Here is a 22,118-nt window from a genome sequence, read left to right as displayed (position 1 = left end):
ATTATGCCATTTTCAAAGAAATTTTGCTTCCAATATGCCAGTACCCCAATGTGCCAGTACCCCAACATGCAAGTACCACAACGTGCAAGGACCCCAACGTGGCCCGGGCTGCGAGGGCCCTTTATAGCTGCTCGCAGCTCTAGTTTTGTTTGTAATTACAGAACCATGGGTTAAAAAAAAAAATTAAAAAAAAAAAATCAAAAAACTTTTTTTGACCTTGGATCATCCCTCTTTTTTTTTTCTTTTTCCCCCCCTCTCCCCAAGAAAAGAAATGCCAGCACACAACCCCACTGCCCCCCGGCTTGAACTTGCCTTAAAACAGCCCACTCCATTTGTTAACTAGTAAATGCCAGTAGCTGGTCCGCCTGCCTTCTGACAAGCCGTGACTGCACTGCGCATCGTCAGAATGGGGTGGGGCCCAACTGTAACACCCCCCCCCCCCCCCCCCCAAAACACACACAAAAATAAAACATGTTGCCTGGTCTTCCTTACTCCTGAAAAACTTGCCGATCAACTCTTGGCGATGTAGAAAAATCACATTGGGCCAGCGGCTTGTTAAGTGGCGTCTGTACTGCAAGGTGTCGTGCGAAATTAAACGTGTGTGAACGAACTTCCAACTAAAAGAGCCATCAGCGTTTGCTGTTGTAATAAATGCCCCCCGTGGCCGGCCTGTGGTCGCCCTGCCCGCCCCCCCCCCACACAGACAGAATGGGGTGAGTGTGCATAGCGGGAGCAGAGAGAGAGAGAGACGCTGCGGAGACAGTGGGGGGCGGCGGCGCCACCTGCGGAGGGGTCGTCAGCCTCCACTGGTCCTGAAACCTGAAACGACAAGAAGTGGTCTAATATACAGAGAGAGGAGGGGGTGAGAGGAAGGAAGGAGACACACGGGGGGTGGGAGGAGGGTAGGGGGTGAACCAAATAAAAACATCGTCTTGCAGGAGCCCGGCACGAACGTATTGATGGGGTGTCCACCTTCCAGAATAATGAGTTAAAAATAAAATTCAATATACGGGTCAGTCGCTGTCCAGAAAGTCGTGTGGCGAAAAACACAAAATAAATCAAAAAGGTGTTGCTCTGGCGAGGCTGTAAGGTGGGAGGAGTCAAAAGAGGGGGGAGGGGGGTTGGGTGATACAGCAAACAGACTTAAAACACATCAAGAACCCTAACTAGTCAACATTTCACATTTCAATGAACATATAAAAACAGTTTCTTAAACTCACTACCCCCCCCCAACCCCGACATCTTTTTTTTTTTTTGCTGCTTTTTTTTTTTTCCTCCCCCCCGCTGGTGGTGAATGGGGTGAATGGGTGGGCTGTGGATGGTGTGGAAGCAGGATGTCACAGCCAGACCAAAGGAGACACGCCTGCAGCCTGAGTTCCCATCATCATCCCCGCACCCAAAGCCACAAGAACAAAACAAAACAAAAAAAAAACTTGCCAGTTGCCATCATACTTTTTTTTTGCACCAGAAGGCCAGCGCATACCTTACCAAGGGGCGGCCGCACCAACCTCCGCACACGCACGCTCACATACAAATGCACACGGCAGCCAGTCAGTCTCTCTGTCCAGAAGTTTTTTTTTTTCTTTCCTTTTTCTTTTTTTCCTTTTTCTTTCTCTCTTCTGGAACTCTTCTTTTTTTTGTTGGTGAAAGGGAGGGTAATTTTTTAAGTGTGCATGTTTGTGTGTGTATATGTTTGTGTTTGGGAACAGAGAAGGGAAAGGGGATTGATAGTAAAAGGAGTGGGGAGGGGGGTGGAGTGTTTAGTAAGGGCAATACCACGATGTTCGCCCTCGGCCCCTGGAAGAGAGAGAGAAAAAGAGGGTGAGTTTCTTTCTGATGGACACCAATTTTCTGGTGTGGTATTCAATTTGGTGTACACGCTTGTGGGCAGAGGTGCTTTATCAAAACGTGTGGCCAAAAGACAACTGGGTTGAAAACTTAAATCGACGTAATCATAAATTTCAAGCGAGGAGTGTGTATGCGAGAGTGTGTGCGCAAGAGGGGTAAGCAAAGGCACACTCTCCCTCTTTCTCTCTCTTCAGCTTCTTTTGTTTTGACACAGATTGCACAACAGCCCCTGAAGAATGACCTCCAATATGGTGAGCTTCACAATCAAGAGCAAAAAGTTTGGACTCATTTTCGACAGGACTACATAAGAGGGGCTCCATGACCTTAATTTCCGGAAAATGTAACTTAACTTCAACAAAAATGCAACAAAACAATCATTTCTATAATAATGTAAATAATAATCCTGACTGATATTGTAAAATCATTTTTTACTGATGATGTAATACATTATTGGGGATTTATTACATTTTCAGATGGGTCTTTTCTCAAAACCTGACAAACTATGTAATTTTTTTCAGTTAAAAGTTCTACATTTTGTGTTATTAAAACAAATTTAATGCCCACATTGCTATTATGGATTGCCCTACATACATAATTTCATATACGGTTTATATATTAAGGCTGTCAATTAATTTTTACTCATAATTGCATGATTTTCAGTTAGTTTGCAATTAATCACACGTTATCTGTTCAAAATAGAACACACTTCCCCACGTTTTCCCAGACTTAACTCTTTCACTTCCAGAGATTTTAGAAAATTTCAAAATTTTCAATACCCACGCGATATTACGTTCAATAATTATATATAAGCCAAATCTACCAAATGACAGAATAGAATATTTTTTGCTCTGTCCCGCTCTTTGATAATTGACAGTAGAAAAATGTAGGTTTGACAAAATACAGCGATTTCTCCCATAGAATCTGAAATTGTTTATTTCGTATAAAATGGGGCAATGATGTCATCTACCGGTAAGTTGTTGCCAAGTTTGACGTTTACTGTGGAGCAGAATCAGACTCTTCCCATCTATCCCCACTCTGAAAAATTATAATTGACAAGTATAGTTGTCACTGGGAGTGAATGAGTTTACATAAAAGTGGGCAAATACAAATGTGGTTTTAACCTTTAGTTCATTGTCAATTTCATAGGAAGTAACTAGTAGTTATTTTAAGTTAAGTTAAAAATAGTGTGAAACAGATTTGTGTTGAGGTAATTTTTCTACCCCTAGTTGGCATTAGTGCTTCATGTTAGACGGTGACAAGAACTATATTATTTATTTTCAAATTCAGAGCAATTATTTGGAACATTAAGCAAGACATGGAGTCCAACCCGCCACCACAAACATATTTATCACATTTATTATTGCTAAATTGTGTTATAGTAATTCGTTTGCACATCCTATGTGAACTACAGTAAGAAAATGTTTTTATATCAATTGTATTTAAGTTTGTAATGCATTTCTTAATGCCATTTAACCATAATTGACCCGCGGAAACCCTGATCTAAGATTGTTATATGTGATTTGACATTTACAACAAACAAGAGTATTACAATTTTGGTGTTAAATATTTCATAGTCGATTTCAACCTGCAAAATGTATTTTTATTACTGTCCGATTTAAATGGTCAGTGATGGATTTATATTAGTTTATTTAGTGTTAACTGTTAAATGTACCTGTCCTTTTTTATGTAATGTTAATTTATGTTCACAATTTGTTGTTAAATAATTGATGGAAATGAGTTACATCAGACTGTGTTTAATGTAATAAGGGTTATTATTATTATTATTATTATCATTATTGGTGAAAAAAAAAAACCATTGTTACAGTAACAGTCAGAATGTTTTTTTTTGTTTTTTTTTAAATAAATAACTTTTTACATTTTTGACCTATTCAAGTCCAAATATTACATTTTCAGGAAACGACTACATTAAAGGGTGCTGCATGCCCCAGCTGCTCTTGAGGCATAATAATATTTCCTTCATGAGCCAGTGCAAAAGGAGGAGAGCGCCACCATTGGGGTTACTGTGGGTGAAAAACCTCAAGACAAACACACAGACCCTAAAAAACACAATAAAGAGCGAATACACACACACACATACACACAACGTCGTGATCACTCAAGAAATTCACACTCAATCATAACACGATTACAAAAGTCCAACAGGCCCCACCCCTTCAAGGTAACACATACATACACACTCGCAGACAGACGCCAACGGACGGATGCTGAGATCAGGCTGCAGTAATGAACCTTTGTCTCTGGGAGTGCACACGCAAACTTCGGGGTCGGTTCTTTGGTGACTTGGTAAGACAACATGATGTTATCTCACTCAAATCAAACCACACACTTTCATTCAACACAGCCAAATTCATGTTGCGCTCTCACTTTGCCTCTGCACAAATATCCCTACTACAGAGTACTGTGGTATCTTCCCAGATGGTATACCAACGCTGGGCAATATGACTGAAAAGTGTGACATAAGTATTCCATATCAGGCGAATGATACATAGATTTCTTTTTAACCTATTTAAAATGTAAAAAAAAAGAAAGAAAAAAAAGGACATTGGTTAAAGAGACAGTCAGTGATCCCGAGTGCCATCTAGTGGTCAAAGAATAGCATAAGAAGCACACTACGGTAGCTCAGAGAGATCACATTTTGCAAGCCTACCAGCAATTCTTATTTTGCGTGAGAAAACGAGCATCTCTTGGCAGCCGTGGTGAAGCATGGCGAGCCAATGCCGAAAGACCGAACGAGCACGAATTAGCCGGAGCAGCTAACAAGAGCGGCTATAGGGAGTTCATCGGCGCCATCAAAGCAGAAAGTGACAAGCGATGGGCCCGAATCACGGGAGTTAGTGACGACCACCTGCTGGCCCCAGCTGTGGAAGGTAAGCTGATGCCGATCCATTGGGTCCGACACTTGATGCAATACCACCCGGGCTAACCTCATTCAAAGTTGTCCTACGGAAGATGGCGGCGAAACATGGCAGCTCTAGTAAGGCGAGACGACAGCCATGTAATATAAATTAGTGATTACGAGATACAATATATTTTTTGCATGCTATTGCCATAAACAGTGTTTTGTTTTTAAATGAATTAATTAGTGCACCACTAGATGGTTCTAGGGATCACTGAATGTCCCTTTAAAGATACAATTAAACTAGGAAAAATACCATTAAAAATATCTGGTAGTAAAACTAATTTTCAAGCAATGTACAATATTTTTGTAAGCCATTCAAATGGCACAGAAATGTGGGGATCGAGGTCTTCTTTCCAATTTCACATTTTATATATATATATTTTTTAAATTGAACCCCTTTTGTCTTGACAACGATCACAATTATTGCAATACATAATGACACTGAATTATTGCCCAGACTAAGGTAAGTGTAGACCAATAATGTTCACAAAACAAGACTGCATAAATCCTTTGAGGACTCACTACTATGTAAGATTATAGTTAAAAAATGATAAACTACATTTTGCATTTTAAAAACTAAAACCAATTTAAAAAAAAAAAAAAAAGTCTCATCATCATTTAATGTCATGCATGAGGCTACCAGGTTTTATTTTAAATTTATAAATTTTGGTATAACTGCACACTACGGAATTTGACTACATCTAAATAAATAAATCTCAGTTATATTTGTGACTTGAACAGTCCTGAAAATGAACATGCAGAGCGATGGTATGACCTTTTGAGCACATCTATCAGGACCATCTTGTATACAAAACAATAGATACAAGCACAATCAAAGTGTGACAACTGATTGAGGTTAGTCTGTACAGACAAGACATAACCTGACTAACATTTCAATCAGGATGTCACAGAAGCGACCTAATACCAAGATGGCTTTACAAATCATGGATCTCAACCATTTAACTGACAAATAACCCCCAGTAGGAGTAAAAGTATCTCATCAAGACCTAAAGCAGAAAGCAATCACAATAGCCTGTGTGGAACAGTGATGCCTTTACAGTCAGTTTGATCCCAGAAAGGAAACGCTTGTGTTTCATTGCCATCTGCGACAAGTTAACACAACTGATGAAGTGGAGTAATGAAGTTGTCCACCAAATTGGAAGGAGAGGGCAGGAACATGCCAACTCGTCACTGGCTATTACAAATAAATTACATTTCAGGAGCTCATCACAAGTATGCAAAGTTTGGATCCAAATACACTGACTTCAGCTGTGAAGAACACAATCGTGCGTATAAAGCCTTCGTGTTTTCTGAAATGACCATGCCATGCCATGCAATGCAATGAAACCCACAGATGTCCTTCCCAAAAGTGTACAAATGAGTGCGTGTTGAACTGGCTGGCAAGAACGTGTAATACTACATAGAAATACGTAACATGTACACTACCATTCTAAAGTTTGGTGTCCAAGAAATAAATGTTTGAAAATCCAGTAAAGTGAATTCAAAACACGCAATATATGTTTGAAGATAATTGCTGAAAACATGCAAAGACCGAGAACTATGTAGTACTCAGTTGTGGCGATATAACAAATGTTTTTCACCATTTCAGTTTTCCAACGCTTTCGTCCGCACCAGTAGTTTTCTGGCGCAATTGACCTTACCGTGGCACGCCCCTCCCCGCCCACATTGTGCGACAAGCAGCTCCCTCCGACATTGTTCGGACAAGATAAGCGAAACAGCATTTTTCTTTGGATTTCTTGGTCAGGTATTTTCAGGACACCGATGTTTCTCTTCGAAGCAAGCAAAGGGGCTTTAAATTTTTAAGTGAAGGGTAGGTGTGTTCCATATCATACTTTCTACGATATTACCGGTGTATTTTTTTTTTTTGGGTGCTAAAAATTTGAAACGTCGCGAAATTGACGTGATGACGTGTAATGCGCAACATTATACGTCTTCGTGTCAATTTGGACGTACACGCGAGGCTGCAAGAACTGCAGCCAGTTCTGTCGCGTCTTCGGCAAAGTGGGAGTGAGCTTCGTCGTGTGGAGACTGTTTGGTTACAAGAGGTCAGATATAATGGCGGAAAAAAAAAAAAAAAAAATCGTCTACAAATTGTGCAGAAAACCGGAAACCGTTGCCGTAAAGTTAAAGAGTATGCAGAGGCTGTAAAGACACACGAGGAAGACATGGAAGTAGCCCGTGTTGTTTGGGGTGAACAAAAGTTCACCAATTACTGGAGCATATTAGAGGAACTCCATATGAAAAAAAAGAAAAAAAAAAAAAAAAACGGCGGTAGCGGGTGGTTACTGAAGCAGTCGCGTATTGTTTGGCCAAGATAAACAATCCGAGGTGTTTATTTTACCATGACCGGTAATTTGCTAACTAGTTCAGGTGAGTTTGTGATACAAACCGGCTGCTAAGCTAATATGCTCTCAACGAGACGGCGTGTGCGTTGTTATCGCACAGAGGCGTAAACATGCACATTTGGTTTTTATACCCGCTAGTATGTAAGTAGTAGTAGTAATAATGTCTATAAGCAGTCACGGTATTTGCTCTCACTCCTCTGATTAACCAATCAGAGACATTCACAGCAAAATAACACTGCAGCAAAAATAACCATGCCTAAACAATCGCAGAGGGAAAACGTTTTTTTAACAATACACTTGCCTGCGATGTACAAACCATGACACCACAAACTGGCTGCTACCATATCATAGGCGACCCCATATTACATCAGTTTCAATGTTTTGTTGGCATTTATAGTAAATAGCAAGTCAACAAACGTGTGGACGGTTAGCTACCCGGATCCATCGTTAGCCTTTGGCTAAAAACAACAATGGAGAACATTACCTTAGTGCAGACTTAATGGTTTCTGGTCATTTTGGAGGCATTCAACTGGTTGTGTGTGCAAAGTTTCTTCTGTTGGCATTTATAGTAATGAATTGTAAGTCGACAAACGCGTGGACGGTTAGTTAGCTACCCGTGAACAGGGATGCACGAAGGGCGATTGCGCCCATATTTGGAAGTGCTGACATACCAGATTACAAGAAAGTAAATGGAGGGTTTTCCCCACTTGTCTGGATGTTAAGTAGGCTGCACTTCAGCAAGACATTATCTGGCATTGCTGCAAAAGAAAGCAGCCATACTAGTGCACTCAGAAATCACTGTTCCAGGCCATATCCGATTGGAGGTGCTTTTTGACATCAGTCTGACACTGATCTTGAATCTAACTTTTTTTAAAACCTTAAAAAAAATAAAAAAAAATAAAAAAGTAGGCGTAGTGCTGTTGCAGCAAACACTCGTGCCATGAAGCATCGCACGACATTCTGTGGTCCCGCCACCTCAGCACATACACAACGGATGTGTTTGTCAACAGTATGCTTGCACGGTGCTAAGCGCAGTGCGAAAAGGCCTTAAGCAGATGTACTGTATTTTAATATCATATATCAGACATGTAGTTATGTGTAGGCATAATAAAGATACTTTGTGGGTAAGGGTGCAACGATCACAATTGTCTGTCCGATCACCGATCTCTAAAAAGACTGATTTTTGTCAATCCTGATTTTTTCAACCTTCCATGATCCAATCTTGTTTTATTGCAGAACATTGAACGATACCAGTGGAACAATACAAACGGAATATTTTGTTCTCTCAAATAAAAATGAATATAGTCATCAGAAAGGGACAAGTTCCTGACTTTTCTGCAGGGAGAGATGAGATCCATGGACAAGATTGATTCCATTTTAAGGGATTAGCTGATCACAAACCCTCCAAAATTAAGGAAATCTGTGCCGATACGATCCCGACCAGGTAATTTTTGGGATGTTTTTTTGTTTTTTTTAACCAGGTATACTTTTAACGGCCCATGCCTATTACCGTCTCTTGCCTTTCCCGTGACAAATTTAGAAGACATTTATTTTCACCTAGTGACTACAGAAAAGCATCATTCTTTTCTATGAATAATAAAGATGAACAGAAAGAGAAACATTTTTGTGGTAAAAGCAGCGCTTCTCTTAAATAAAACAAACACAAAAGATGGCATTTCTAAGCGCACCCCAAACTTTTGAAAAGTAGTGTACATTCATTTTTCTTAGAAGAATAAGATGTCGTCTAAAGCAATGACCATATATTTATTCCTGTTTCTGACAAGTTGTAAGTGTCCTCAAGGTAAGTTGATTTAAGCCAATCTTCATGTTTAATTTCATTACCAATACCTCAAGATTGAACACCATGTGGGATGTGAGAAGATGCGAGTACGGCCGCTGACTGAAGGGCCACTTCATGAGTGAAACGGGTGAAGCTGATGTTTCATGCGGGCGGGTGCAGTGTCCTCCCACAGTGTCCACTGACCTGAAGGCCCGTCCTCTGCCTCTGGGTGGTGTGTAGCCACTGTAGTAGCGAGCGCGTGATGAGAAGTTCCCTCCCCGTGATCGGAATCGGGCCCGGGAAAATCCGCGATCTGTGGTGCTGATGCCGGGTCTATTTGTTCTCTTTGCACCGACCTGAAAAAGGGACATTAGAAAAGTTGTTACCAACTTTTAGTGGTGGATGAAGAATAATTGTCAAAACATCTCGCCACTGTCATAAACAAAAAAAAACAACAAAAAAAGGAATATTTCCTAATATATACGTTACCTTTATCTGTCTTCCTCTAAAAAGAGACTCATCCAAAGCCATCGCTGTCCTTACAGACTCTTTGTCTGCAAACTCAATATACGCAAACCTGTGGAATAAAAGCATAATGAAGTTCAGGCAAATATTTGACCATACAGAATACATACCCAAAATCAATTTGAACGTTATAATAACCTCAATCTAATCTGAGGTGCATTACCCTTTGGGATGCCCTGTGTATTTATCACACAAGATGGTGACTCTATTTACTGAACCACAGCCATGGAAATGTGCCTCAAGCTCCTCTGCAGTCGCGCCATAATCCACCTAAAGGCAAAAATAAGCACTTTAGATTTCCGTTCCATCAGAATTTGTTTGAAAATTTAAGCACTGAGCTGTTGTAAACAAGCTGTCTGACAATTAGAAGACGTCCTGCTAGCATACTCTTCCAGACATCAACAAAAGTAGTCAAGTAGAAATGGCAGGCAATAATTGCAACAAAAGCTCACATTTTTGTGAATGTGCATGACAATCAAGAAAAAGCTACTCACATTTCCAACATATATAGATCTGCCATCTGCTTCCATTTTTTCTTCAAATGACATGATGACAGGGCCGACTACAAAAGTCGGGACACGACAACCGATTATGAGTAAGGAATCAAAATGATCAAAACATAAATACTGTATTGGTAATTTTTCCAACATGTTAAAAAAAAAAAAAAAAGTTTGAATTTGTCAAATTTGATTGTTGCCACTTTGCTTTGCAAAGCCCTGAACAGTACTATAATCCCAGTGTATTCTAGCCAAATCCTCACAGATGAGTTTGTCTGTACAGTATACAGCCAGACATTGCTTCAAAGCCATCTTATATAATCAACATTACAAATTATATCTATGTAAAGTCTGGTGAACCCTTAAAGACAGAGTTGCATACAATAGACTTCTGGATTACATGCTCATTTTGAAACATCTAAACGGACATTTACTAATAAACATTCACCTGGTGGTGGGCTTAGATTCATTTGTTTCTCCACCTCATTCTGCAGCTCCTTCAGTTTCTCGGCTTCTTCCTCCATCTCTCTTACGCGGGCTTTGATAGCCTCCAACTCCTGAAGAAGGCATACAAACATTAGTGAAGCCGTTACGTGGACATAGAAGTAACAATTACGAGCTGTTGCAATACAGTGTTGATGCCTCTTGACAGTCAAGTTTTCTAAGACATTGTTAATTGACTCCCTACAGACAAACTGCATGGTTGACTTCAACTTTATGAGATCAGATGAGGGCCAAAAAAAAAAAAAAATACGTAAAAAAAAATAATAAAAAAAAAATCACCACCTTTGATGGTAGAATAATGTGTGAACATTTAATGCTGGAAAAACAGACGGCAATGTCCCATGCAAGAGTGGACCATCCCGGAGATTGGTGCATTGCAGTGGGAGTCATTCCAATTCCATTCAGGGCAATGCTGCCACACACACACCGAAACCAGCACATAAACCAAATGCAATGACCCACAATAAACAGTCATCGTTAACGCCATGACACAATGACTTATGGCACGTGATCGCTTGCCAGTACCATGTCTCATTAGAAACGCACCAAATGGCAGACTCTGGCACGAGCCTGCAATAAAACGACGATTGCATTAAGCCAGCTAGCTGGCAGACACGCCTTAAAAACCAAGGTGTCGCGTGAACCGGGGATCCACGCGAGTTTCGAATGAAACAGTCTCTCTTTCCAACTCAGGCGAAACGCGAGGAGTCGTTAAAAACCGTTTGCCACCCAGCACGGTGCAAACTAAAAGACCCGCGCGTCTGCTATATCCACCCTTGCTTGCCATCTCGTGTAGTCGGTGCCTTCGCGTGGCCAGACACACATTTCGTCTGTGATACATCAAATCGCGTCATACGTTTCGGTCCCAACGAACATTGCGCGTTTTATTGATTCACCGGCGACTGAGTCCGGTTTTGGTTCTGGCACGAGGACTGTATTGTGTTACGGTGACCAAGGTAAGCTAGCATTAGCCGGTTGTCGCTAGGTCATTTTCACGTCCCGACGCTGGTGCTTGAAATGCCGCAGCGAGGAAGCGGTGAAGAAGAAAGGCGAGACACACACACACACACAATAAAAGGTGCCATTACCGTCAAACAGGGCGGCTTCGCAATCAAGGAGACTGACGAGGCGGTGTACAGTGGCTGCGGTGTGTCCTGCCCTCGCCCCCGACTAGCTTAAACATCCCAGTGTTGCGTCTTTGCGGCGATTTGTATTCAGACGCTCGGTCTCGCCGCCTGGCGCAGAAACTAGCGTCCCTCTTGCGCCAAGATGGCTGCCGATATCGCGCATGTCACCACCCAGTTCTACTGCACTGCGCGAACCGTAATGGCGGTTGAGCCCAAGCTGGCTTTAATAGCCACGCACACGACATGTGACACAAATCTTTGTGAGGAATCGATAGAATTCGATAGTCGAGCCAAATGTGGTCATAAAGTGCTTCGCAAGGACTAGGATTATCGCCATTAACGAGCATGACTAGTTAACGTCGGCACCAACGACTGAAACAATGCCCTTCACTTACCGGGTCTTCAATTGCCGCTTCTCCCTCTTCTAAGCCCGGCTCCTCGTCGCCGACGCCTGGGTCTTCCAACTCGGGGTGTCCAGGGTCAGAATCTAGTAACGATTCCTCCGCCAGCCCATTACCGAACTCCGCCATCGCCCCTTACCAAAGTATAACGATGCGCCTCGTGGCCAAACCAACGTAGCAGGCCCCAACTGTCGAACGAAGGGGGGAGTGAGTGGGGTGGTCAAAAGAGGGGGAGGAAAGGCGGATTACGCAGAGTAAAGTTAAAAGGTGAAATAAAAACCTAGCTACGGTTCATCCTCCGTTTGAATAGCTTAGAAACGTTAAGACATCTATTGGTTTTTGAAGCTCAACTCCAGATAATCGCCCCAATTCCCGTCAGAGAGCCGAGTTCAATGAATTAACTCTGTAGGAAAAAAAAAACACGGGTGAAGACATGAGATCCGCGGCGGCCCCTCGATTTAGAAATGGAGGCCGGAGGCGGAGCAAAGTGCCACTGCGGGCGTATGAGACAATCCCATTTGCTATTAGATGAATGGGGCCAGCCTATTTATTCCTCCGCACATTTCTATTGGTTGATAAAGTAATTTTTCCGGGTGCCAAAACGAACGCATGTTTTTAATTGGATTAAAGATATGGCAATCAAATACACGAATCGCGGTCAGGCATGAATAACACAAATATCGTTTAAAAATATATCTCTGACATCATATAATTTTTTTTTGAGCATCAACTCGGCTTAAATCACAACATTAATCAGCTACAAACATTGCAATATTTGTAAACATTCCATATACAATATTTTAACATTATCTGTTTATATAAAGTCAGTTAGACAATTATCAATTACAGATGTGATTTGCAGTTAGAAAAATATCCCCCAAACAGGGACAATACTGAGGGGAAAAAAATCCAAATTAAAAAAGGTTCATGGAAAAAAAAACAAAAAAACATTTAACATATTCAACAACTTATTGCTGTTTAATTTGATATAGTTGCATATGGATTTGAAATCAGGTAGGAAATACTCATATCTGAGAGAAGATTTGGATTGTTTCTTGTTTGTAAATAACAAAAATGGCATAAAGAATGGCAAAAATAATTACATATTCCAAATGTTTATCATTAGTGTTTCGATATTAGCAAAGAACCTCTGCCAGATTGATGGGGTTTTTATAGGCTTTATAAACCACTAAATCAGACCAAATTTTCTTTTTGTTGTTGTAGAATTCGGCGTATGTTTATTACATTTAATGTCTATTAATTAAATTCCACCTCGGATCTGTCAGAGCAGTTCTACCAAAATATGTCGTTAAATGGAATTCATTGACCACCAGGCCACAGTAGGAGCAAACATGGCTGCTGCTTGCACACTTTTGTCACTGCAAAGCTGTAAAAGGCTTTGTAACCTTTTCCAGACTAATAGTTATAAACGACTCAAATAAAAAAATAACAGCAAGTAAATCCAAATGTAAGTTTGTGCCACTTTAATCCTGTTTGTAAAAGCTATTGTCAACATTTTCTCTATACAGTACTGTATATGCAGTGATCATTTTGACAAGGTGAAAAATTCATAAATGACCGAATGTAACATCTAACCACGTTAGGCAGAAAACTAGCACCAGCGAAGACAAAAAAGCAGATAGAAGGAGCCACTTAAACGAACAGGGTGCCCACCAGGTTTGACGTCCTTCGCCCGCCCTTGGCACGGACTCAAAGTCTGTTTCCGCTCTGGACCCCTTTGACTGGGGTAACAGTGATTGTCAGGATGATGCGGCTTTTCTGGACATCCTCCATTTCTTCAGCTTTTCCTGCCTCACCGTCTCACCCTCTAAGCAGGACAACTCAGATATCCTATGGAGAAAGGATCGCGAGGCTCCCATCACGGGGTCTGGGTACGACTGACCTACATGGAGATGAGCAACGGGAGAAGAGGAGAAGGTGTTAAAGCGACCTCCATTTTGTCTATCTAAAATGAAGATAAATGTAAACAGATGCACACTGACATGCTTACTCACTCTTTAGGTCGCCTTTAAGAGTTAGGAGGTTGCAAGCAGGATCATTTCCCTTGGCCCTGCCGAGGAGATGTACAGCGGAGGCATGAGGACTATGGCTTACTGTACATAGAGTTATTAATGACTTATTTTAGAAGCTACCTGCTATACTTGCAGTTCTGCACTGGAAAAGCGCTCAAGCCTCTAAGGACTAATGTGGATGGGAAAAAGGCGGTATGAGTCACGCTGGGTTTGTATCTCTCAGAGTAACTGCTGAAACACACACAATTTTGTATTTTTTTTTACCGCTGCATGAATGCCCTGTAAATGTTGAGTTTGTCTCTGTGCCCTCCTATCTCTCACACAAAGTCACCTGGGACAGACTTAAGCTGCTGTAAGCTGGACACCCGGAGAACCTCTCGAATGTGAGGCAGACGTGCTTGCCACTAGTCGTGTGGTTGGTAACCTTTAAAGCTCAAACAGCTAATTCAATCGTCACCCACAGAAAAACAAAACAAATGAAACACGGCCACAAAACGCTTTCGACATCTAAAGTTAGGATAACAGTGCATATAGTATTTTGTTAACGTGAATGTATAATGAATGTGGCATTTGTGAAATCAGTGACCTGCTACAGAGAACCTAAAAGTTTATTTCTGCATGTAACAAAAACATTAACTGAAAAAATATGACTGGTTGAACCTTAGTTTCATATAAAATAGTCAATGTCCATTCAGCTGAAATTAAATTCAAGCAAAATGCCACTGCTCCTGTGATGGGCCTTCATGTCATCATGTGGGGAGTGCGGTTAGCTGTCAACTTGAATTAATTACTATTTCAATTAATGTAAAATATATATTCGCAAAAATAATAGCCAATTAGGGCAGCACGGTGAATGACTGGTTAGCACATCCGCCTCCCAGTACTGAGGACTCGGGTTTGAGGTCCAGGCTCCGGCCTTCCTGGGTGGAGTGAGTTTGCATGTTCTCCCAGTGCCTGCGGGAATCTTCTCCGGTCTCCTCCCACATTCCAAACACATGCATGGAAGGTTAATTGGGCGCTCCAAATTGTCCCTAGGTGTGCTTGTGTGTGTGGATGGTTGTCCGTCTCTGTGTGCCCTGCGATTGGCTGGCAAACAGTCCAGGGTGTACCCCGCCTGCCGCCCATAGCCAGCTGAGATAGGCTCCAGCACCCCCCGGGAACCTTGTGAGGAGCAAGCGGTTCAGTATATGGATGACTGGAATTGCCAGTTAACATAATTTGATTTGGTTCATTTGATTTTTGCACCTGAACCTTACAGTAGTCAGCACGAGGGTTGGAGACATCTCGTTCACTTTACACAAGATTGTAAACCAGTCTTCAAATTTAGGATTACATTTGAAAAACGAACCAACTAATGTAAACAAATTACTTATTTTCCAAAATCATCCTCTGGAGCCACATGCTGCAGACCCCTGCACTAGTCCATTCTGCCAATATTAAATTAAAATGTTAAATTAGTGAGAGGATTGTTTACATGATCTATATGCAATGTATATCATACACTGCAGAGATGTTGCTACCTAATGTTGAAGGGCCTCCACGCATGGCCGCCTGAAAGCATCTTGGAGAAGCCAAAGGATTGCTCACCCCCTTGGTGGGGCACATGGCTGTCTCCGAGTGGAGGTAGGATACTTTTCTCTAACACGATACCTAAAAAAAAAAAAGCGTTATTTCAAATAGTGTCCTAAAAGTTAAAAAATAAAACTTACTGACGTTTGACCATCCATGATAAAAGGCAATACCGCCACCTATAGGTACGTGTAACAAATTACACTCAGTCAACTTCTGGTTTGCAGTTTCTACTCGAAAACGCCATGTTCATCATTAGTCAGCTTTAGACATGTCGGACTACCCTAGTAACACATGTACAGGGAAAAAGATGACAAAGACAGTACAGACAGGAATTTAGATGCCAACAGGAAGCTCGCAGAACTAGTCCAAATTCCTACGTTTTTGAACGAAGCGTTGCTAGCACTCGTTTAGCACAGATCGAAGCTACGTTCACGTGCATGAAGCAAAGCCGTCGTTTACTCACCATTCAAAGGTTGAATCGATGATAACGTCGGAATTTGTCGTCGGAAAGGCGGTTGTCTCGCAGCGGCTCCCATCACCAACCTTCCGAACGCCGGAGCCCGACGACGGCCTGAGACAGGCCCGCAATAGTCACAATTCACGCGTCCACTGACCAGAAAAGTTTCCGAGGACGGCTGCGACGGCGATGCTTCAGGATGCAACGTCATGTTGCACAGTAACGAACAGTTCAGTTCCTTCGCGTTAGTGGACAGTGGCTCACTGATGTAGGACGTATAGTAGTCACCTGCACGATGGACAACCTACTACGACTCGTTGCCATAGCAACATGGCTCCTAAAACACCCACCGATCCTCCAGTTCCAACCAGCAGACAAAATGTGAAGTCAAGTGATAACTGGCCATTTCATTATACACATGAAGTCACTTAGCATTTAACACAACTCTTTTGAAAACTGACACTATTGATTCTACAGCTTTAAGCCTTTCTGTAGACGCGTTAAGGAATACGTTACTTCTGCAACTACTCTCAAGTTAGCTGCCTGTAACGCCATTTCAAACTGAGCACAAACGAGTCAACACAAACATTTTAAACATGTTTTTATTGAACATTTTAAGTCTTGTACAAACCTGAAAGGGAAAAACAAAAAATGAGTTTGAGTAGCTTACACATGGAAACCATTTTGTGTCTTCACAGGTAGATGTGGTTTCAGACAAAGTTGGCTTATATATTTAGCTGCTTTTCACCACAGTCGATAAGACGGGGAAAAAAAATTGTGCATCCTTAACCATATCTGATGAAACAACCTGAAGGCCTGAAAGCATCTTTTGGAACTTACGATGGATTTAGTTCATCCTCCTGATCATTCTGTTGATCTGATCCTCTCTGTTGCCAGCATCACCTCCCTCCACAAAGTGAGTGGTCTTCTTGTTCATGCCACCACGAGGTGACGACAGCTTGAAGGGCCACAGGAAATTGTTGGCGGACTTGAAGTTCTTGCCAACAGTGTAAATCTCATGGATGAGGTCCTCAACGCAGATTATGCCATATTTTCCTGCAGTGAACATGTACATAAGTGGGAAGCAATCAGTTTAAAGTTGCAGTTTTAACAGAGATATCTTGCTTATGCACTCCTAACGTGGTTTCAGACACAATTGGCTTAGTTTAAATTTTCTGTCACCATTGTCGATAAGACGGGGAAAAAAAGTGTGCATCATTAACCACGTCAGTTTTATCCACACAGTTATAGCAGCTGCAGTGATTCCATTCAGAGTCACACGGTCAAGTGTGCACATTACCAAGGTTCCGCTTCACCAAAGCGTTGTCTGTGAGGGCAATACGTTGTTTCCTGATCTTGCCATGGCCGCGTTTGTAGATGAGCTCACGCACAGATTTCAGGTTGGGATATCTGTGATGTTTCAACATGTGAAATTAGGTTAAAACAAGGAGGAACAGCAGATTCACTCATATTTAATCATTAAAAGTGATCACAGAATTTATTTTCTTTAAATGTAAATGTGGTTTCAGACAAAACTGGCTTTGTTTCAGTTTGTTTTCACCACGGTCGATAAGACGGGGAAAAAAGTTCTGCATCATTAACCACATTCCAACAGGGTTTTAAAACTAGGGATGCACCAATGCAACTTTTGAGATTGTAACAACAGTGGTGGATACCAGTACGTGTTGAAAGAAGTACAACCACATATTTTGATTGTGACTTTTTTGGCCACTACAGTGTTTCATTTTATCAATTTAAATGAATTTCATTGTGTGTTCTATATAAATTTTGTATTTTATGAACAAATGGGAACAAAGCAAAATAGAAAATTGCCATTAATTTCATATGATTTGAAGGAAAAATATAGAGTAACGACTTGTCATTACGTTAACTTTGGGGATGACTTCCTCCAACACTGCCCAAGCAGAGAACAATTTATTTTACAGTTATGCTCAAGTATTCTATCTCCATACAGCTGGTGAAGTGCCATCAATGTCTAGTACCGGCACCAATACAGATACCAGTTCATCCCTAGATTTTCCCTTGCTTCAATAAACCACCCCCAAATGACTTTAGATCCACTGGATTCATTCTGACAATCAGCTGCAATGTACTTACCCCCATGCAATGTAAGGCTCTGCAATCCTCAGCATGTTAATTGAAGCCTTGTTAAGCTTGACAAACACGCCGTTGAAGATCTGACGGAGCCGCATCAGCTGCAGAACTTTGCGGACCTTTGGGCTGACGCCATTGATACTGCAAAGCATGATACATTTATTTAGCGAATATAAAGGTAGGGCAACTTAAGTAAATTTAATATTCTGTGTGGTTTCAGACCAAATTTGGCTTAATGTAATGGGTGTATCACCATAGTCGATAAGTCGGGGAAAGAGCAAACATCATTAACCACACACGACCAACATCACAACAAGGATTGCTGGTTAAAACAGCTCTAGCGCAAACACTACCAACTTGTAACATGTAATCTTGTCTTCATAGCAAATGATGATCAGCCTTCCTTCCACTTACCCTCTGATCCTGATGACAAATGCCAGTTTGGGCTCAGCTGGCACATAGAAGTTTCCCACTTTGCGGGCAGTTCGTGAAAGGCGAATCTCACGTCTGTACATCTGCCTGTACTCCTTGTGGTACTTCTCAGCCCTCTTGAAGATAACCTTTCTTTCTACTTTACGGGCCTAAAACAAAAACATGGTCTGGCTTTATTAGCAGATCACACTGACAGCATAACCCTCGCGTCAGAATTACCTGCTGAGCTCATTGCTATTTACCTTTTTCCGTGCCAGCAGCCGCTTGATGCGAAAGGCCTTGTTGGCGGCGGAGGCCTTTCGCTTTTTCAAAAGGCTCTCAGGGACCGCCGGAACTTTTTTTCTGTAACAATGTAACATTTTTAAGTCGGATTGGAGATGAAAAATACGACGTGCGCACAGAATGTAATTATGAAAGGCGTGAGCTTGATTGGCTAACAAAATTGCTAGCCAACCAAGCTAACCGGCTTCATTACTGAATACCATAAATAATGCCCACATGGTGTCTACCGTTATTATGCATCAAATAAATGTAGCACGTAGTGCTTTTTCTACAGTAATCAAATTGCTTCTCGGTTAAACATTTGTCACATATCATGTACGAATTGGAAAGACAGCCAATTGTGCCGTGTCCACGGTCTCCAAAAAAAAGTTACCCAAATGGCAATGTAATGCATTAATCTTCGACAATATAAACACGGCATCATTGTACATGAACTAAAAAGTACATCCAAAGGTTTAAATTCGTTATGACACTTATTTTAATACAGGATTCATTAAGATCGGACTTCGCTTAAAGACACTCACTCTGCGTCCGCCATTGCGTCCACCGAGAAAGAGAAAATTCGTACTGCGCATGTGCAGCTTGAAGATTTGAGGACCCAATGAAGCGGTTCTCTTAGCTGCCTGATTAATAATAAAATATAATGAAAATCCACTGTAAAAATCAGATAACATTTCAGTGTGGTGCGGAATTTTCCCATATGCCCGACCCATTTTAAAATTAGATTTTGAAATATCTAAACGGCCAGTGACAGTATTTGAGTATCATAAACAGGTATTATATTTTTGGAAGATACACATAATTTTTCACCACATGGCTCCACCTTATGGAACAACAGAGTAATTACATCCAATAGGAAGACTGTTTATTCAAGAACGGCATGAGAAAAATATTATCTTTGTGATTGCTATATTAAATGGAGATGGTCAAGTATTAAGTTTGGAAGGGTTGGAGAGTAAATTTAACATAAGAAGCTCTGTGAGTGAATCTAATAACATTTGTAAAGCGGTTCCTGTGGCCTTAAACATTATTAAGAATTACTTTACTCTAAAAGACAAATCGTGCTGCCAAAATATTCAAATAAAGCACATTTTACTTAAAGATAAGAAGTGTAATAGCAATAACCATTTCAAAATGAATACATTTTATGATTTTGATGGAAGTGTTAAATTTCAAAGCAGGGAAAGTAAACTTACAAAGGATGATGTGAAGTTTTTGAAATGGCCATTTATTTCCCAGAATAAAAGAAATGCAATTTAAAATTTTACACGATTATCTCGTTGCAGCCATGTTGAAAAAGCGTTTTTTTTTGTTTTGTTTTTTCAGTAGAGCCATGTGGTTTTTGCGATCGAGAGGAAGAAACAATTGATCATTTATTTTTCCCTTGTATAACAAAGGAATTTTGGAAGAATGTAATATTATGGATGCAAATTAAATTGTGTATAAAAATGCTTTGCTGTTTCTTTTCTTTTGTTTTTTGTTTTTTGTCTTTTTTGTTTGCAACACAAATGTTATTTATTTAAGAGGCAGTGTAGTTTGTTACTTGTGCTTTATTAGGAGAAACAAAGATTAATTCATGATATTGCACTCCCCCTCCCGCCGAAAGTCCAAGTTCACCCCGGGTAAAAAAAAAAAAAATGTGGGGTCGCTGCCGACTCGTCATCTGGTGGTCTCACAGCGGCCAGGCACTTTGGAAGAGGACGGTTTTTTACTCGGGGGTGGGATGGAGACACAAATGTACAATCAAACAGGCCTACAACATCTTTAGAAAATATGATGCAGGTGTTATACTTGACCATTTGCAGTAGACCTGTGTGATATGGACATTTTATATACCATTAATATAACTCCCGACAGGTATATTTATTTTGGCTTAAAACTGATCTATCTATCTATCTGCTCTAGTTTGCTGAGAAAAGTAGATCACTTCGTACTGTCAGAATTTATGATCCAATTGGACCGGGTTGCCTTCAAGGGAGTTAAATTTGGCCTGTTGGCGTAAGTGACCACAAGAGGGCGCCAAAACTACATTAATGGTAGAGGACCTTTTGATACTTTTTTTTTTTCCATACTTCATTTTGTCCGTTTATTCTTTTATACGTTTGTATGTTGTGTCTTTTCCCCTTTCTTTTATATTTAATTTGGCATGTTTCTTTTTGCATCTTGTTTCCATTTTATTTTTAATACATTCTATTGTGTTATTTCAAGGTATATTTTCGCCCTCATAATTAACCAACAATTTACAGAGAACATTTTCCTTCAATATGCCTATAAATATTCCCAATTATCTTATGATTGATCAAAAGACTGGCAAGAAGGATGAGCGTCCTCTGGTAATCCAAATAAAACGTCAATTAAATATTAAATTTCCACCATTCTTTGATTCTAAAATAATAAGACCTAAAGAATACAATAAGAAGTCAATCCATTTTACAGCTCATCTCGCCACTATTGGCAAAAAGTAAACATGCAGATAAACGAAACGAAGTGGAATATTTAATAAAAAAAATCAGGATGAATAGCTTACCGCGGTCGTTCAGGTGCGTTGAACAGATAAGAGTCTTTCGGCTGCTGCTTTGCTCTCATTTAGCAATGATCCATAAATTAAATGTCGGCCATATTCAAAACCTCTGGCAAGGTGCATGTCAGCGTGCGCCCAGCTGGAATGTTCAAAGGGAATGTCACATGCCTCCAGAGAACACGCCTTTCTGAAATAAAAAATTAAATTAAATTGAAACGTAAAAATAAAAACGTGTACAAAAAATACAATTCAAAAATTAAATACAAAAAACTAGAAATTAATATGATGAGAACTTATACTTTATGGATTTCTTTATCATTTCTTTTCAAGCAAATATATTTTTTTCATATATATTTCCACAAAATGTATTTTGCTAATATTCTAACGTGTTATCAAAAATATAATGATATTAATTATTTATTTGCATGCCTGTGTGTGATCCAGTTCTCTTGTATGAAGTGCCACACAAATTACATACAAAAAGAGTGTAAACTGAATTTCCCTTTCGTGGATTTAAAATCAGTGAAAAGCCGAAAGAACGCGTTCCATTCGTTATCCAGAGGGGGGCGCTGTCGCTTTATTTTATAGCCACATACTCTACTAGAAAGCATTTGGAGGGACGTTTTCAACGATAGGTAAATTAATTGATAATGGAAATTACAACACATGACCATGCAATTCTACGAAAAATGTTTTAGTTTGTAAATCCATATAGCTCTGTCAATATTTGACCAGATT

The 22,118-nt window shown here is 40.5% G+C and overlaps 3 protein-coding genes and 4 non-coding genes across 11 annotated transcripts; all 7 read right to left on the bottom strand.

Moving 5' to 3' along the window:
* Positions 1-12,452, bottom strand: pabpn1 (poly(A) binding protein, nuclear 1). Of its 3 annotated transcripts, none has more exons than XM_077508391.1 (7): positions 11,529-11,575; positions 10,385-10,493; positions 9,934-10,001; positions 9,603-9,709; positions 9,404-9,491; positions 9,119-9,270; positions 1-819 (listed from the first exon to the last, which is right to left on the bottom strand). In XM_077508391.1, exons 2-7 carry the CDS (start codon positions 10,458-10,460, stop codon positions 630-632), a joined length of 681 nt encoding a protein of 226 aa, XP_077364517.1. In that variant the 5' UTR covers positions 10,461-10,493; positions 11,529-11,575; the 3' UTR covers positions 1-629. The 3 variants fall into 3 exon arrangements, with proteins under 3 accessions (XP_077364517.1, XP_077364515.1, XP_077364516.1); XM_077508389.1 differs by lacking the exon at positions 11,529-11,575 and adding an exon at positions 11,963-12,452 and having other exon boundaries at positions 7-819; XM_077508390.1 differs by lacking the exons at positions 1-819; positions 11,529-11,575 and adding exons at positions 1,090-1,797; positions 11,963-12,449.
* A 983-nt stretch (positions 12,453-13,435) lies between these two features.
* c20h8orf89 (chromosome 20 C8orf89 homolog) lies at positions 13,436-16,568 on the bottom strand. 3 transcript variants are annotated; one of them, XM_077508395.1, is made up of 5 exons: positions 16,037-16,568; positions 15,522-15,651; positions 14,122-14,170; positions 13,984-14,039; positions 13,436-13,871 (listed from the first exon to the last, which is right to left on the bottom strand). In XM_077508395.1, exons 2-5 carry the CDS (start codon positions 15,604-15,606, stop codon positions 13,729-13,731), a joined length of 333 nt encoding a protein of 110 aa, XP_077364521.1. In that variant the 5' UTR covers positions 15,607-15,651; positions 16,037-16,568; the 3' UTR covers positions 13,436-13,728. The 3 variants fall into 3 exon arrangements, with proteins under 3 accessions (XP_077364521.1, XP_077364519.1, XP_077364520.1); XM_077508393.1 differs by having other exon boundaries at positions 14,122-14,232; positions 16,037-16,553; XM_077508394.1 differs by having other exon boundaries at positions 14,122-14,229; positions 16,037-16,530.
* Positions 16,569-16,614: 46 nt separating this feature from the next.
* On the bottom strand, positions 16,615-19,486 carry rpl7 (ribosomal protein L7). Its single transcript, XM_077508392.1, has 7 exons — positions 19,384-19,486; positions 18,820-18,919; positions 18,560-18,726; positions 18,149-18,286; positions 17,331-17,440; positions 16,871-17,086; positions 16,615-16,661 (listed from the first exon to the last, which is right to left on the bottom strand). Exons 1-6 carry the CDS (start codon positions 19,395-19,397, stop codon positions 16,878-16,880), a joined length of 738 nt encoding a protein of 245 aa, XP_077364518.1. The 5' UTR covers positions 19,398-19,486; the 3' UTR covers positions 16,615-16,661; positions 16,871-16,877.
* LOC144009856 (small nucleolar SNORD12/SNORD106) lies at positions 16,732-16,826 on the bottom strand. The gene has a single exon (XR_013281058.1). It is a non-coding gene; the product is annotated as a small nucleolar SNORD12/SNORD106 (small nucleolar RNA).
* Positions 17,168-17,259, bottom strand: LOC144009855 (small nucleolar SNORD12/SNORD106). Its single transcript, XR_013281057.1, has one exon. It is a non-coding gene; the product is annotated as a small nucleolar SNORD12/SNORD106 (small nucleolar RNA).
* On the bottom strand, positions 17,547-17,638 carry LOC144009854 (small nucleolar SNORD12/SNORD106). Its single transcript, XR_013281056.1, has one exon. It is a non-coding gene; the product is annotated as a small nucleolar SNORD12/SNORD106 (small nucleolar RNA).
* Positions 18,353-18,443, bottom strand: LOC144009851 (small nucleolar SNORD12/SNORD106). Its single transcript, XR_013281053.1, has one exon. It is a non-coding gene; the product is annotated as a small nucleolar SNORD12/SNORD106 (small nucleolar RNA).
* Positions 19,487-22,118: the final 2,632 nt, after the last annotated feature.

This window comes from Festucalex cinctus, chromosome 20, assembly GCF_051991245.1.
Source record: "Festucalex cinctus isolate MCC-2025b chromosome 20, RoL_Fcin_1.0, whole genome shotgun sequence".
Classification (NCBI taxonomy): Eukaryota; Metazoa; Chordata; class Actinopteri; order Syngnathiformes; family Syngnathidae; genus Festucalex; species Festucalex cinctus.
Note: the sequence above shows the minus strand (reverse complement) of the source record. Positions and strands in the feature narration are given on the sequence as shown.